General features: G+C 34.1%; 1 protein-coding gene across 8 annotated transcripts in view; it reads right to left on the bottom strand.

The window, feature by feature from the left end:
• The window catches only part of LOC128218882 (myosin-VIIa-like), a 69,638-nt gene extending 54,599 nt beyond the window's left edge, over positions 1–15,039 (bottom strand). For 5 of the 8 annotated variants that reach the window (XM_052926627.1, XM_052926631.1, XM_052926633.1 and 2 more), the window contains exons 1-2: positions 14,908–15,039; positions 3,639–3,700 (exon numbers count right to left, since the gene is read on the bottom strand). In XM_052926627.1, the coding sequence (XP_052782587.1) occupies positions 3,639–3,656 (18 nt within the window). In that variant the 5' untranslated portion in view covers positions 3,657–3,700; positions 14,908–15,039. Of the gene's footprint in view, positions 1–3,638; positions 3,701–10,375; positions 10,593–12,355; positions 12,387–14,893 lie in introns of those variants that run through there. The other 3 variants (XM_052926629.1, XM_052926628.1, XM_052926630.1) reach the window with 3 other exon arrangements.
• Positions 15,040–15,061: the final 22 nt, after the last annotated feature.

Raw genomic sequence — 15,061 nt, 5'->3', positions numbered from 1 at the left:
TACTCAATTTGGTGTTCATTTTCAATGCTGACTCGAGTTCAATTCACTCAAATATGTATTAAAATAATGAAACTATGACACTAAGATAATTTCAATTTACGATAAAAATCTTTATTGAAACGCACCCCAGAACCCTGCTGGCTTGAACTCCCTGTGAGGGACCAGCAAAATACCTTGAGCCTCATAAAAATCGAGCCAAGCAAGAATATTTACCTTCAGTATAAAGAAATCGGTTCTTAACATCTAGTTCAAGCCAATGAGGAATTCGAGCCAAGGGAGTTCAGGCCAATGAGGAATTCGAGCCAAGGGAGTTCAAGCCAACGAGGAATTCGAGCCAAGGGAGTTCAAGCCAATGAGGAATTCGAGCCAAGGGAGTTCAAGCCAATGAGGAATTCGAGCCAAGGGAGTTCAAGCCAATGAGGAATTCGAGCCAAGCGAGTTCAAGCCAATGAGGAATTCGAGCCAAGGGAGTTCAAGCCAATGAGGAATTCGAGCCAAGGGAGTTCAAGCCAATGAGGAATTCAAGCCAAGGGAGTTCAAGCCAATGAGGAATTCGAGCCAAGGGAGTTCAAGCCAATGAGGAATTCGAGCCAAGGGAGTTCAAGCCAATGAGGAATTCGAGCCAAGGGAGTTCAAGCCAACGAGGAATTCGAGCCAAGGGAGTTCAAGCCAACGAGGAATTCGAGCCAAGGGAGTTCAAGCCAACGAGGAATTCGAGCCAAGGGAGTTCAAGCCAACGAGGAATTCGAGCCAAGGGAGTTCAAGCCAGTGGGGTTCGACTCAGTCACATAATTTATATATTACACGTTATATTTTATTTGGAGGTCTTTATGAAAATGAAACATTTGCCCAACTGCGCTTAGGACATGAAAGTTTATGATTTCCATAAAGACCTTCAAATAAAAATAACCTATACATACGGTATGAATGATCATTCAATAATTAGAATATTACAGGTTCACCCCAATTGTCAATCATTATGGATGTTTTGACCACTTGAACCAGACAGGTCAATAAATCAATAAATGACGACTATGTAATCTATAAACAGTAATTGGTAATAAAAAACTAATTCATCAATAATTAAACGAGGCAAATTATGTACTATTTAAGTGTCATATTAAACTAATTTCCACCAAGTCAGTGTTAGTTTTGTATATAATGTCATCTGTGACTGACTTCAATTATAGCTCTGTAAATATACTCTAAGTCTACCATTTCAAAAGTAGAATTTCAAGTATTTTCACTGAAATTGCATGAAATGTCTAAGCTTTCAATCAAGTCTTCCAATAGCCAGATTAAGTTAAAGATTCTGTTTAATAAAATGATAGTTTGTCAATTTTCCAAAAATGAACATGCAATATAAAACTGCAAGATCTTTAAAAAAAAAAAGGCTAAAAAATTTGAATTTGATACAACAAAATTATATGTGCTTACCTGTACCAAAACCTTCATTGACCTATACATATTTAGTCACAAAAGATTATCCCTTCAAATTAGCTCACAAATGATGGTTACAAGTTAATTCCTGAACAATGATTTGGATTTTTTTTTTGTAATTCTTTTCAACAAATTTCCCATATGTTTTTATTCAAACATAATAAATGATTGATACATTATATTTTCACAATTGAATCTCACATCAATTATAAATCTCCAAAGTTTTTCAACAATTCTCCCACATTTTCACTCAAAGCCATATTAATAAAATGCAAAGATTTTCACATAATGACACTGTTTCATTTTCATATATAGGAATGTTACATTGTAACTATATTTCATCATATTACAACGTTCAGGCAACATTTGAGACTCAAGTCGGTATTTACCTCTGGATTATATCTTAAGTTTTGGAGTCAAACTTATCAAATTCGCTAATTCAGTATTCTATGCAACTTTGCATTGGTAGTTAAAAGAAGGCAATAAACAATCAAGACCTTTAGAAAAGTGGCACTTAAGGTTTTATTGACATACTTCGGTTGTCCTGATCGTGGAATAGTCCACCATCAAGCATAAATGTACTAACCGTTTTCTCCACGCAACATGTCACTTAAGAGTCCAAGACACACCCTCCCTCCACCCCCCAAAACTTTAAAATAGACATTTTTTTAACATTTTGGAGCTTCAAGCTGCCGCAAATCATACTTAACAGTCAATTGAATGTATAATGAAGCAACGGTCAGTGTTTTAAATTATAACATTAGTCAACAAGCCCTGCACTAATGTAAAAAGCTTTCCGGGCTCGCTAAAGTTCTGCATTTTATGAAGCATGCACTGTTGATTTTTGTTAATTCCAAGCACTTATATAGTGTAAGGAACCAGGCTAATATAATCACCAATCTGGTGTTCATCCAAAAGTCTAACTTTGAAGACTATTAACTGAGTGGGATATTTTAGCACGAGCTCACAAGCCCTGAATTCACGGTGAGTGCATGACAGCTTAAGTTTAATTTCCGGGCTTTTATGGAAATCACTTAAGGATAAGGATTCAGGCCAGGTAATTCAAAAGAATAATCATTGTTGATTCATCAATGAACAGTGATTAAAGAAAGAAAAAAATATCCAAGTGGGGGGCATGTTTTTTTCCTCATCTATTTTTAGCACTCAACATGATTAACTAAGACAATGGGCAATGGAGTTATTATAATGTACTTAATGATCAATAGATTGCCTTTTCGTCCCTGTATAAAAGTTTGTCAACTAAACAACAGCTGTGGGTGGATTCATTGTTTACGAACACATGGGTTATAAAATGATCATTGCTTGTCTTATTTATGATTGATTTGTACGTAAAGACAAAAACCAGTCTTAAGGCATAACAAAAACAAATCAAAACACCCTAATAAGGTGAATACCAGCAAATGTTATTGATTATACAATGCATTATTTAGTTTCAGAGCTGTGATATCTTAAGAGATCATGGGCGAGAGTTGTGTAACATGCAGACAGACTATTTACGAGTACAGGGCGGGCACATAGAGCACTCTTTACCTGAATATATTAGGAACACCCTGAAAGTGCTTTTTGTTAAAATTAAATTAAGTTGACCAATAGAATAAGAAAAGGAAATGTTAAGCCCCTCCCTCCAGGAAGTTAAAATTTTTGCAGTGCATTTCAGATGCAGATTTTCAATTCAATAATTATTTGCGACCTGAATCAAAAAAGCACTCATTACCTCAGCGAGGGGTGCAAAATTCAAGAAACAGGAGACTACAAAGAGCTTTTGTGTAGGATTTGTTCTTTACATATAGAACACTTTAGTGTGAACAGCTTTTAGCAAATGTACCCAATGTCAGTATATCACATGCAGGGAGGTTTAAAAACCAAAAAAGTTGCCAATGTTGGTTTTTACTTTTGCTTTGTAACCATTATATAATTTGGCATTTGATTAAGCCACTGGTCAACATCATATTATTCCATGAAGCAGGATTAAAAACCAACTCTAGGAGTGTTGATTTGAATGTCTCTGCCTCAGAGCCATTTAATTTTCCTGAACTCATGCTATTAATTTAATAACCCATATACTAACAATTATTTACAAAACTTTTTTCAATGTTTTCTTAATAATTCAATCAGAGTCTGTCCGGAAATCTCAATAGTGGAGACATGAGGGCAAACACTAATCCTAATTGACTTACCTTTCCTAAAATGACCATGTTCAGTTGTTGAAGGGGTGTCTCAAAGCCAGTTGGATGTCAGTCTGAAAACATAACAGAAAAAAATATAGATTTTTTATCTTCAATTAAGAGCAATGCTTCACTTCATTTTACCTCTTTTTGGCATTTAATAATGCACCAGTCAATTGTAACCACGGCCCCATCCCCAGATCCAGGGGTATCCCACTGAGGGATATCGGGGGAAATGGGCCGTGTTAATATACCTTCAAGGTGGCCCCGCTGTGCCAAGTGAATGTGGTGGTTTTGTTTTCACGCCGAAAATAGTGGGGAATTGGCCTTACCTAGGTATCCAAGGTTGCAGGGGCATTTGGCGGAGATTTTACAAGCAGTTTGTCCCAACACGACGGGGATTTTACCCGAGTTAGGCTGGACCAAAAGTCAAATTCACTGCTATACCCTGGGTCGGGGGGGGGGGGGGGGGGGCATGGTTACAATTGACTGGTGCGCAAAGGATCAAAACTCAACCATCATAAAAGTCTGGCAGCAAAATCAGCAATAGAAACATTTGTTGACATGTTAATTTGTTTACGGTGATGACAGTTTGACAATTAATAACCTCAACTGTTACAAATTAATTATTCTAACCTTTACCATCAGATGTTCACAGATTTTGAATCACTAATGACAATATATCATGTTATAAAGCACTAAATAATAATTATTTCGCGCGTGCTTTAAGAGCAAGATGATGATCGTAAAAAGAAGGCTTATTAAGCCCATGTAATATCAACATTTCATTTCCATGCTTGATGAAGTCAATGTTACAAATATGCAATTGCACGCATAAATGTAAATCAATTTTTTATATACCTGTGTCAATTATTTCTCAATCTTCAACTGTTAGAAGTGACAAATAATGTTATCAGACTACAATTACATAGCAAAGTTATGCACATTTTTTATCAGCCATGTTTAAACAGCCATTTATCACTTGCCTGCTGAATTCGTTTTAACACTCAATTAAAGCAGTTTGTCAGTATTTTCTGAAATATCACAAATAGAAATCTGTATGCATCATCAACCATATCAGAACAGCCAATCTGACTTCAAATTTAGGTTATCTAAGATCGGTCATGTAAGCCCAAAGTGACATTCAAATTAGTAGTCAAATTAGTCTTGAACAAATACTGAATTATGATTTTTCATTTACAGTCGAAACCCATTGGCTCGATATCGCTTGTCTCGTTTTCCTCTGTGGCTGGAACTTGATGTAAAGGACCAATTTTGATTAACCCTTTGTAAGCATTCCCGCTAGGCTCGATATACTCGAGGCTCGATGTATTTTGGCCTGTCCCTGGTATATCAAGGCATTGGGCTTCAACTGTAGTTACTATCCATCTTCATACAAAAGTACTTGATTAAAATGTATTCATGAAATTCTGGAGACATCTTGTCAATTTAACATGAGACACATATTTATCTAGCCACTCTCAGGTTCCCGGCATTGGGGCATGTAAGTTTGGTTATAATAGTTACAAAATAGAGACAAGTTTTTTTCTTTCTGATACACTGCAATGTTTGTCTTCACTCTAAACAGTGTCATACCGACCAGTATAATCAATAAAATTCTGTAATAACTATAACAGGGTCACATTGATAAGGCAACTGTGTTGATTAAATGTGAGTATAATAATGACTCCTAAAACTGATGCTTTTAGATTGAGATCACCACCATTTATATCCGGAACATAAAAACAAACATGAGGATCATTATAGCGCAGCAAGTTAGAGCACTTGCTTCTCAGCAAGGCGACCTGTTTTTGATTCCTGACCTCAGAGCACATGTGAATTTGGTTGGTGGTAACCTCATCAAACCGGACAGGCAGGTTTTCTGGTTCCCCCCTAAACACAAGACCACACTTTTGCCCAACATCGTGCCAATGAGAGGGTCTTATCAGTAATTAAATTGAAAATTCTTCATAATCCTTGTAAAATGAAAAAGAATTTATAAACAAATAGAAGATTATCTTTGGACACCTGTATATATAATTTTCCAGGACAGCATACAGGTCAGATATCTTGACCCATTCCTAATTGGACAATTCTAGTGCTAGTGTTGTGGGTAATTTGGCAAATTACTATTGGAATTTTCACTTCCTGAATTATTTTATATTCATACATTGATTATTTCAAAAGTCCCCAAATTTATGATTTGTTGTTCCCAAAACCTTTTTTCTGCAGTTTACATAAAAAGAAATAAGGAAAATTAATTTCGTTTATGGTTTTTACTATTTTACTGTGTTAACAATTTATAATTTACTCAGGAATAAACATAACACTTAACCTGAAAGTTTCAATTTTCAAGTTTATTCAGGTAACTCATGTCATACATTCATGACAGAATGAATAATAGCAGTGCACATATTGTACATATACCTGGTAAATAAAGATGCATTGAAAAATGAACTTGTTTAGTGGTTGACATTCGATTTTGTCCAATGAGATTAGGCAGTATTTCCAATGCATTTATTTCAGTAAATCAGCAGACAGCCTTTATGGTTTTAAATCAGGTGAAACGATAGATATAAACAGTGGCTGGCCCATGTAGTAAGTAGTTTACACAATAAAATGTAGACCACTAAAAAGTAAAAGGTAACTGTTAGTATGTACCTACACAAAATAAACGGTTTTGCAACTGAATGTGTCACATCAAACCATTTATTTTTGTTAAGTTATTGTGACATACTTAAACAAGCTTTAACCATAACACAATTGTTAATATCATACTGTAAAGTGTCAGGTACATAATATTTTAAAGTTAACTTTGTTTAAACAATATGTTTCATGAATCTATACACCTAAAATTAAGCCATTAAAACAAACAAATACATTTTTTTTTATAAACAATTGCTGGGATTCAAATTACATAGACTGATAGAGTAGAATGATTAAAACAATGAGTAACACCAAGAAGATACTATCATATATATCTTGGAAGTAATCTAATCTGTGTGACACTGCATGACAACATGGAAAGTTGAAGTAAGTGCCTTTGTCACATAAAACAAGTGAATTGAAGCTTAAGTTGTCACTGAAAGTGATGAAATCCCCCAGACTGGTCACAGAATTGGTTCATATGAAATTATTTGTTAAAGATTGGATTGGTGTATTGTCTTGGAACAGTACACTGTGCAGTATGTTAAGTTTAATACATGTCTTGAAAAGCATTGTAATAAAGATACCCTAATGGTTTATGAGCACATTGGTTTTCTAGCTATTTTCTGAAAAGGACCTTTAAGTCCAAACTGGGAGAAAATTACGTCATTTTGTGACAAATTGTGTTTTAATAATGCCCGCCTCCGCGAGATATAATTATTGCAACTGGGAGACTATTCGGAAAAGTTACTGCACTTGACGACCGGTATCTATATCAACGTGACAATTCTTAATACTTCTGAAGCTTTCAGGCCATTGTGGGCTTTAATAAACTGCTATTTAAAGATTAATAACAACTTAATTATTTTCAAACTTGTTAAGCAACACTAATGGTTTGATCAGGGTTACATCCTTTTCAAAAACAGGTAGGGTAGGTGGGCTTTTTATTCATTTAAAAACAAAATATTAGTCTTTATCTATAAGAACGATATCTTCTGTATAAAAATTTTTTTAAACTACATATTGAAACACACTCATTTTTTTTTCACCAACTGACTATAAAAACGGGAGAGTCGTTGCCAATTTCCAATTTCGTAGGTATAGGATTTAAGGTATTCCCAACCATTTTTTAGGCCTAACCCATTAAACCTGTATAGATGTCTTTTTTCCGATATCAGACTTAGTACTGCTTTTCACCGATAATCATAGTGTTCCAGATACTGAACTTGTACATCAAAAATAATCTCTTTCAATCAGTAAAGCGTTATGGGTAAAACTTGACATAAATTAAGTTGTTGAACCCCTATTCTATGCTTATGTAAAAATTTAATAAGAATGTTTTACTTATGCCTACCTAAAACAAGGGCATATTTTAATGCACAAGAATTCTTTTACAAATTGGGGGAGGTCCGTCTTTCTTTAGACTTATTTTGGAGTCTCTTAATTGTTTTATTTTGGCATTTCAATGCCAAGTAATGCACCAGTCAATTGTAACAACGGCCTCCCCCCAGGTCCGGGGAATAGCGGGGACTTTGACTTTTGGTCCAGCCAACCCCGGGTAAAATCCCCTCACTGATGGTTAAATTCCCACCAAATGCCCCCGCACCACAGGGACCCTAGGTAAGGCCCATCCCCACTATATTTTGCGCGAAGACAAAACCACCGCATTCACCCGGCACTACGGGGACACCTAAAAGGTAAAAACATGGCCCATTTCCCCGGCTACCTGGAGGGGCCTTGGTTCCAATTGACTGGTGCATAATACTTTCACATAAATGGGACAGTTGAATATGTGTTAAAATCTGTTGAAATATCAGTCAACATGTTCATTTCCTGCTTTTAAGGATGGTATAAACAAAAACTTGTCCTTTAAAAGCTCCCTTGAATACTACGAACCAAAGAGAAAGGTAAATGTAATGCACCAGTCAATTGTAACCACGGCCCCCAAAGGTCTGGGAAATAGCGGGGACTTTGACTTAAGGTCCAGCCGAGCCCGGGTAAAATCCCTGCCCTGTTGGGACGAACTTCTGGTAAAATCCCCACTAAATGCCCCCGCACCCCAGGGACCTTAGGTATGCAAGGCCCATTCCCCTCTATTTTTGGAGCGAAAACAAAATCACTGCATTCATCCGGCACTGCGCGGTCACTTGGAAGGTAAAAACATGGCCCATTTCCCCTACTATCCCCGGTATACCCTCTGACCTAAGGGGGGCCGTAGCTACAATTGACTGGGGCATAACAAACTCAATATATAATGTGAAACAAAGGTCATTATAATATAAGTCATTGAAGAACATTTTCATTAAAACTGATGATCATGCAATGGCAAAGTTTTAATTCATGCATTTAAAAGGAAGTAAATAAGCAACCAGTGAATATCATTGGAGAAACAAAACCCATTCACATATCAGATTTCGATAGCAGGAAAATTATCTGAAGAATTTATTGACCCTATGAAGTTAAAAAGACGGCTGATAACCGTTCACTGTAGCTACTGTATGTCAAATATCTTAGATTTTATACATCCAGATAAGGGTAGATTTAAAACAATTTTATCACTCCTTCAAAGTGAAAACAAGTATTGCAACGCCCAAATTAAATATGGTCTATACATGTATCTACATCTTGATACAGTCAGAGGTGCTTATATCTGAGTAAGTTTACGTTTAGGTTTAAACTTATGTATTTGCAACGATTGTGAAACAAGTTATTAAAACATTATATTAATTACTCTTGTTGGAACAAACATAATTGTTACGTGAGAGTGTGGTATTGTGTTGTGGGGGAAAGGGAACTGTTCTAACCACAGAAGCAAACCCACTTGTCAAGCTTGGTGACCACAAACCAAACTCACAAGTGCCAAGACCGGGAATCGTACTGGGGAAGCCTAGGTGAGAAGCGAATGTGCTAACCACTGCGTTAACCCTACAACCTATATCAGTCAGAGAAGGTGAAAAAATTCCCCATCTCTGACTGAGACTGCCACCTATGAATACAAAATATTCAATTAGCAAGTGAATTTAACAACTTAATTAAAATGTGTAAAAAAAATGTTAAAGACATATTTACATATTCAGATTTTTCTTCTATAAATTTGCCTTTAAGCGTCCACTTGTTTCTATAATGTTTATTATCACAAAAATTTATGAAAAAAACAACAGCATTGATTACCATGACAGAACAAAATACTGTTAATTTTTTTGTATTTATTGTGGTTTTTGATGTTCAAATAAGATTTTTAAATTATTTTGCCATTGGCCGTAGTGTTAAATTTTGATGCCTTATTGGTGACCCGATATAACTCTGGCATTCTTTGATTGCTTACTGATTAAAGATATGAAAAAATAGTTGACCAAAAATGCATTACAGATAACGCAATGGCAGTTTGTATTTTTGTTCTTATTACAACTGATATCGGAAATGAAATGACTGATTTTTCAATCCATGCCAAAACAGCATGTTTGCAATATTTTAATCGCTTAATACTTTATTATATTTACAAAATCTGCCGCTACACATTAAACCCTTTCCATTGATACCAGAATAACATGGAACCCCGACGTCACAAGGCATCAAATGTTTATAATGCTGTACTTCAGATACCTTAAAGAGACTTAATGCTTATGAATGAAATAAACTGTGGCTAATCATTAGGAGTGATAAAACTAAGATACTGAAGACTGGAACCCTTCAACAAATGTTAACATAATGCTCAAATATTGTCATTGAAGTCCACAATTTTGAAAATAAGCGTTAGTAATACTTTTCAACAAAAGGCTTAAAGGTTAGATTATCCCTCAGCTTATATAAAAGCTTTTGTGGGCGATCAGATATGTTGTCAGTTTTCTAAATAACTATACTAGTGTTGGTTCACTCCCCACTAAAGACCGGTTGTTTTTTCATATTTTAATTGCATTTTTTCTGCAATTTCGGTATCAAAGAGTAAAACAGTAATAATAATAGTGCTTTCAGGTGCAAATAGCATAAATAATTTTTTTTTCCCAAAACATGAGCAAGCTCCTTCGATGGCTGTTGTTGTTGTATTTGAATCTCACCTTGATAACTAAAACATTAAAACAAATCATTATCATATAATTTCTTACCAAAATTCAAACATCACTAAGCTTCCCTGGTAATTTTAATTTTCCAGTCTTTAATTAAACCACAAAATATTTTTACATTCCCGAAATCTGGTTCAATATAGCGCAACTTTTTGAAATTGTAATAAAGTACAGAACTGATGATCACGGAAGTCCGTAGCAGGCCTCAGCCGTGTCTTTATCATTAAGTACACACAGTTTTTCTTATCGACATGCAATGAGTTTCAAAATAATACAGTCTTGTTTAAATAAGATTTAAATTCATGTATTTTTTTCTTACCAAGTAACACTTCCTTAGTAACAAATCCTTAAATTTGTCATTCAGCAAAATGTTGTGGAATTCCATGTAATATTACACCAGTAATTAGCATTGTAATACATACAGCAATCCATGTAATTACAAAATCATTTGCATACACATATAATGATAGTTTATGTACATACATGGTGGTATTTCCAGATGTTATTCGCAACAGACGGATAAAAAATAAAAATGTTATGTCTTTAGTGTCTTTAGAAAAAATTGAAAGGTCTAGTAATGATAATCACAATGATAGTAATGGTAATGATTTTACCCCCCCCCCCTTTTTTTTCAAGAATATCTAGCCCGACTGTATATTTAGCCTACGGCATCTCGCACACTTTTTGACGCGTTTTTTTTTAGAATATAAATACCTTCCTCTGACCTGTTGAGATAACCGATATTTCTTTCTAAACAGTACATTAAATTTGATAAACATCAGCTCTTTTTAAAAACATACAAAATTAGAAATTAAACTTTCCTATGGTTTTGAAAAAGATGGTCATAAACGGGGTCAAATTCTAGTTTGACAGTTAAGTAAGGTGTCCAACGTTTTCAGAAAATGTCCTCATAATATTTTTTTTCTGCTGAAAATTTAAATATCAACAATATTTCGAGCATTAGATAATAGTCATTAAAAAATATTGTTGAGTTCAGCAGAATATATGGCTCTTTTATAACCATGTTGTAACTTGATGTTCCGTGACAAATGACGTACCTTAATTGTTTGTTGCATACATAACAAATTGCTCAAATTAAATGACAAAAGTGTAACTTTTTCTGAACAATGACACATCACAAAAACCTGATTAAATTTTAAATAAGAGCACTTGATAGCTCATCATGCAAACATTTTTAGCAAAAATTTTGGTTGTCAGAGATAAACTCCTGTGTTGAGATCTATCCCCTCCCTCGTGTCTGAGATCTATCCCCCCACCGGTAAATTACTTTGAAATCCTAATGTGGCTTCAAGTATAAACATCTGAATCATGAAATCTGACCGAATGACACTAAGTTTCCCCTTGACCTTATGTCTCCAAGTGAAATGACTAAACATTTGTGCTGAATTAAATTCTTTACATTAGATTCCATCAGGCCTAGTATGAACTTTTGTGCCAAGTTACGTAGAAATCTGAATGGTCGGTGGACAAAGTTGTAACCTGAATAAGCTTAATAAAGTAATTGTTTCTTCATCCTCAGGGAGCAGAGAAAATTAAGAGCTGCCTTTCCTTTCTTCCGGTATTATATCATGCCTTATACATAATGATGCTTGTCAATTTAAGTTCATCAAATTTGTTTCATGTCATTTTATATTGAGGTTTTGTTAGATGTCATGCTTCGTAAATAAGACAAAAAATGATCCACTTGCACACCACCAAATGATCAGTCACGAAAACGACTGTGGGAGTTTGCGACATAAAATTGTGACAGATTTTATCAAATAAAAGGAAAGCAATTACATTAATGTATCTATACAAATCAATTGTAGAAAACAATGTTCATATCATCAAAGTTTGTGTTGTCATGTAATTTTCACATTTTAGCAGATCTGAGGAGTTTTCTTCATTTTTACAGCTTTTTAAGTATTATATAGCTAGTTGAAATGTTTATTTGGAGGTTTATATGAAAATTAATCAAATCTGGCAGATAATTTTCTTATAGATTTCCAAATAAATACTTACGTATATAGTTTATCTCTACCCGGGCGCGGTACTGAAAATGGGTATCAGTACACATGTAAGAAACATCAAATAAAATTATTTAATTTTCAGTATTTGTCAAATATATATCACTCGATTATTATTATATAAAAGTCCTCTCATGAAGGATAAAAGTAAAGTTGATCAATATGAAAGTTAAACATAGCATATTTTGGAAAATACTGCCATCCCGGTTTGAAAATGAATTCAACCATCATGCTTAAGTACAGAGAAAGAATTGTTTGGAAGATCCAACAATTTATATATTCCAAGAAATCATGAAGCCACAAGAAAAATCAAAACAAATATTATGGCAATGCGACAAAACCCCACCCCCCAAAACTGATCAAAGAAACTGTATTCATACTGTTTTATTAAAACATGATGCATCTCCCAGGTATATACATGTATTCAATTATAAAGCTATATAAAGTATGAACCTTTGTTTTTTCTAGAAAACAAAATCAAACAGGACGAAATCTGAGAAGAGTTGAATAATTGATGACGACCCGTCTTGATCAATGGCAATCTCACGGCCATATGGATCTTTATGTTCACCTGCACAATACTTGACACAGATGGTCAGACAAGAGCATACTAATGTTCTTATATGTTCATCAAACATGTGACTACTTGAAGAAATAATATAATAATAAATAAAATCACACAAACATAAGTTATGTTTTTTACTCTTTTTTCAAAATGTTTTAGCATAATATGCCTTCATACTGGGTATGTAAATTTAGTTAAAAATAATCTTAGCAAAGAAGCGGACATCAATGTCTTACACTGTTTAATGACAGCACATCGTTTACCAAAACAATTGGAAAAAATATGATACAGACACATACATACATATATATATATGTACTACTAGAATGATGGATTTTTATATTAAGAATTAAGTTACAATTAATGATTTTTTGTTCACATTTCAGAAAACCAAGAATGTGTTTGCCTACACACCATTTGTTTTAATCTGTAAGCAGTTGTTTTGATCTCTGTAAAAAGATGTCACACTTCAATTCACCGGCATATAAAAATTCTTTTTTTGTGTGTCTATTACTCATATTATGGTGTTTAACAACCGCAATAACAGGCTGATTTGTACTTTATGAAATATAAAGCATGCATTCTGCATGTCAAACTTAAATGCTCCTTGCTTCGTTACATATTATTACACCTTCAACATTTTGTAACATGCGAGTCATGGGGAGGGGTGTAAACTATAAAGATAAGAAAATATAAGTTTTAATTTAAGTTGGCAAGACATGCATGTTATTAAACATAAAAATGGGCTGATTGTCCAGAGCTTTAAGTTAACAACATGATCAACAAGATTATTGTTAACTTTTTAAGTGTAAAATTTTTTATGATGTGGTCAGATATTTATAAAAGACAAGAACATCTGAAACCGTCATCTTAATTTTGTAAGAAATACTGCAGATCATAAGTGTAATCCATTAAACTTCCATTGCCACCCTTCCATTGCCACCAAGATTTAAAAGTTAACAACAATGCCACTAAAATTGATGTTGACTTTAACAACCATCTGAACAATACAATATATTAGCTCTGTAGGCTAGAGCTTTTGAACTGACATGACCTTATAAGAATTTTCTTAAATAATTTCTTTACTTTGCCTTACGATTTCGAAATGAATGATTCATTGATTGGGCTATGATTGATTTATTGCAAAATAACGAGTTTCTTGTATAAAAAAGCAATTTTCTGGAGAAATAATTTGTTTGGTTCATTTCATGGTCAGACTGAAGATATAGATCTCAAACAGTTTGTTATTTAGTTGGTTCATCAATAAATAATTTACAACCAGTGTGAAATGTCAATATACATCTATTGTGAAGTAGCCCATTCACACATTTTTATTGCAAATTGTACCGCCCCAACCTTGTAGTTGGATATAACCTAATATAGGCATGTTATCTTAAGCATGTTATCTCTGACCTCTGCATGTTTGAAAATGCTCCATGCTTACCTGTAAAAATGTGTCAAAACTAGTATTATATTTCAAGTTCAATAAATAAAAAATATATAATTTTGATAACTCTGGATGATCAGTAAAATACAGGTTGAGTTACATCTACAGTATTCTACTACATTTTTTTCTGTTATAAATATGCTGATATTGATAATAATTATAAGGTTGTACATGTACATAAGGTAGAATTACTTACACATACATGTACATATCATTTTTGCTATGTAAGTCTATTATTTAGCAGCTTAATGCTCGATGTGTTTAACTACAAAACGACAGAAGACTGAAACAAAACTTGTCACCTAATTACATGTACACATGTATATCTTAATTGACATCTACAGCACAGTGAACGTGCTGAATATATTCTGTGTCTTATGCATTAGTTCCAAATCGATAACTTCAAAGTACACAGCCTTCAAAATTTGTACAGTACAGGCGGGTACATTTTTTTAGTAGCTAAAAATGTCGGAAAACATCATCTAAATTACTAAGGTACTCTCAAGATTAAAAGAACACACCTTTAAAATGTTACCTGAAGTTTTGTTTCTTTAATTCATGCTTTTATTCCGTGTACAATAATCCAAAATTGAACAGGTGAAACTCTTCTTACTTGAGACACACCCAGAAGAATTGTCAAGCGTTCATGCACCAAAGACCATATCGGGAGATTCCGTATGACGTCATTA

Source organism: Mya arenaria, chromosome 15 (genome assembly GCF_026914265.1).
Source record: "Mya arenaria isolate MELC-2E11 chromosome 15, ASM2691426v1".
NCBI classification, from domain to species: domain Eukaryota; kingdom Metazoa; phylum Mollusca; class Bivalvia; order Myida; family Myidae; genus Mya; species Mya arenaria.
This window is presented reverse-complemented; position numbering and strand designations above follow the sequence as displayed.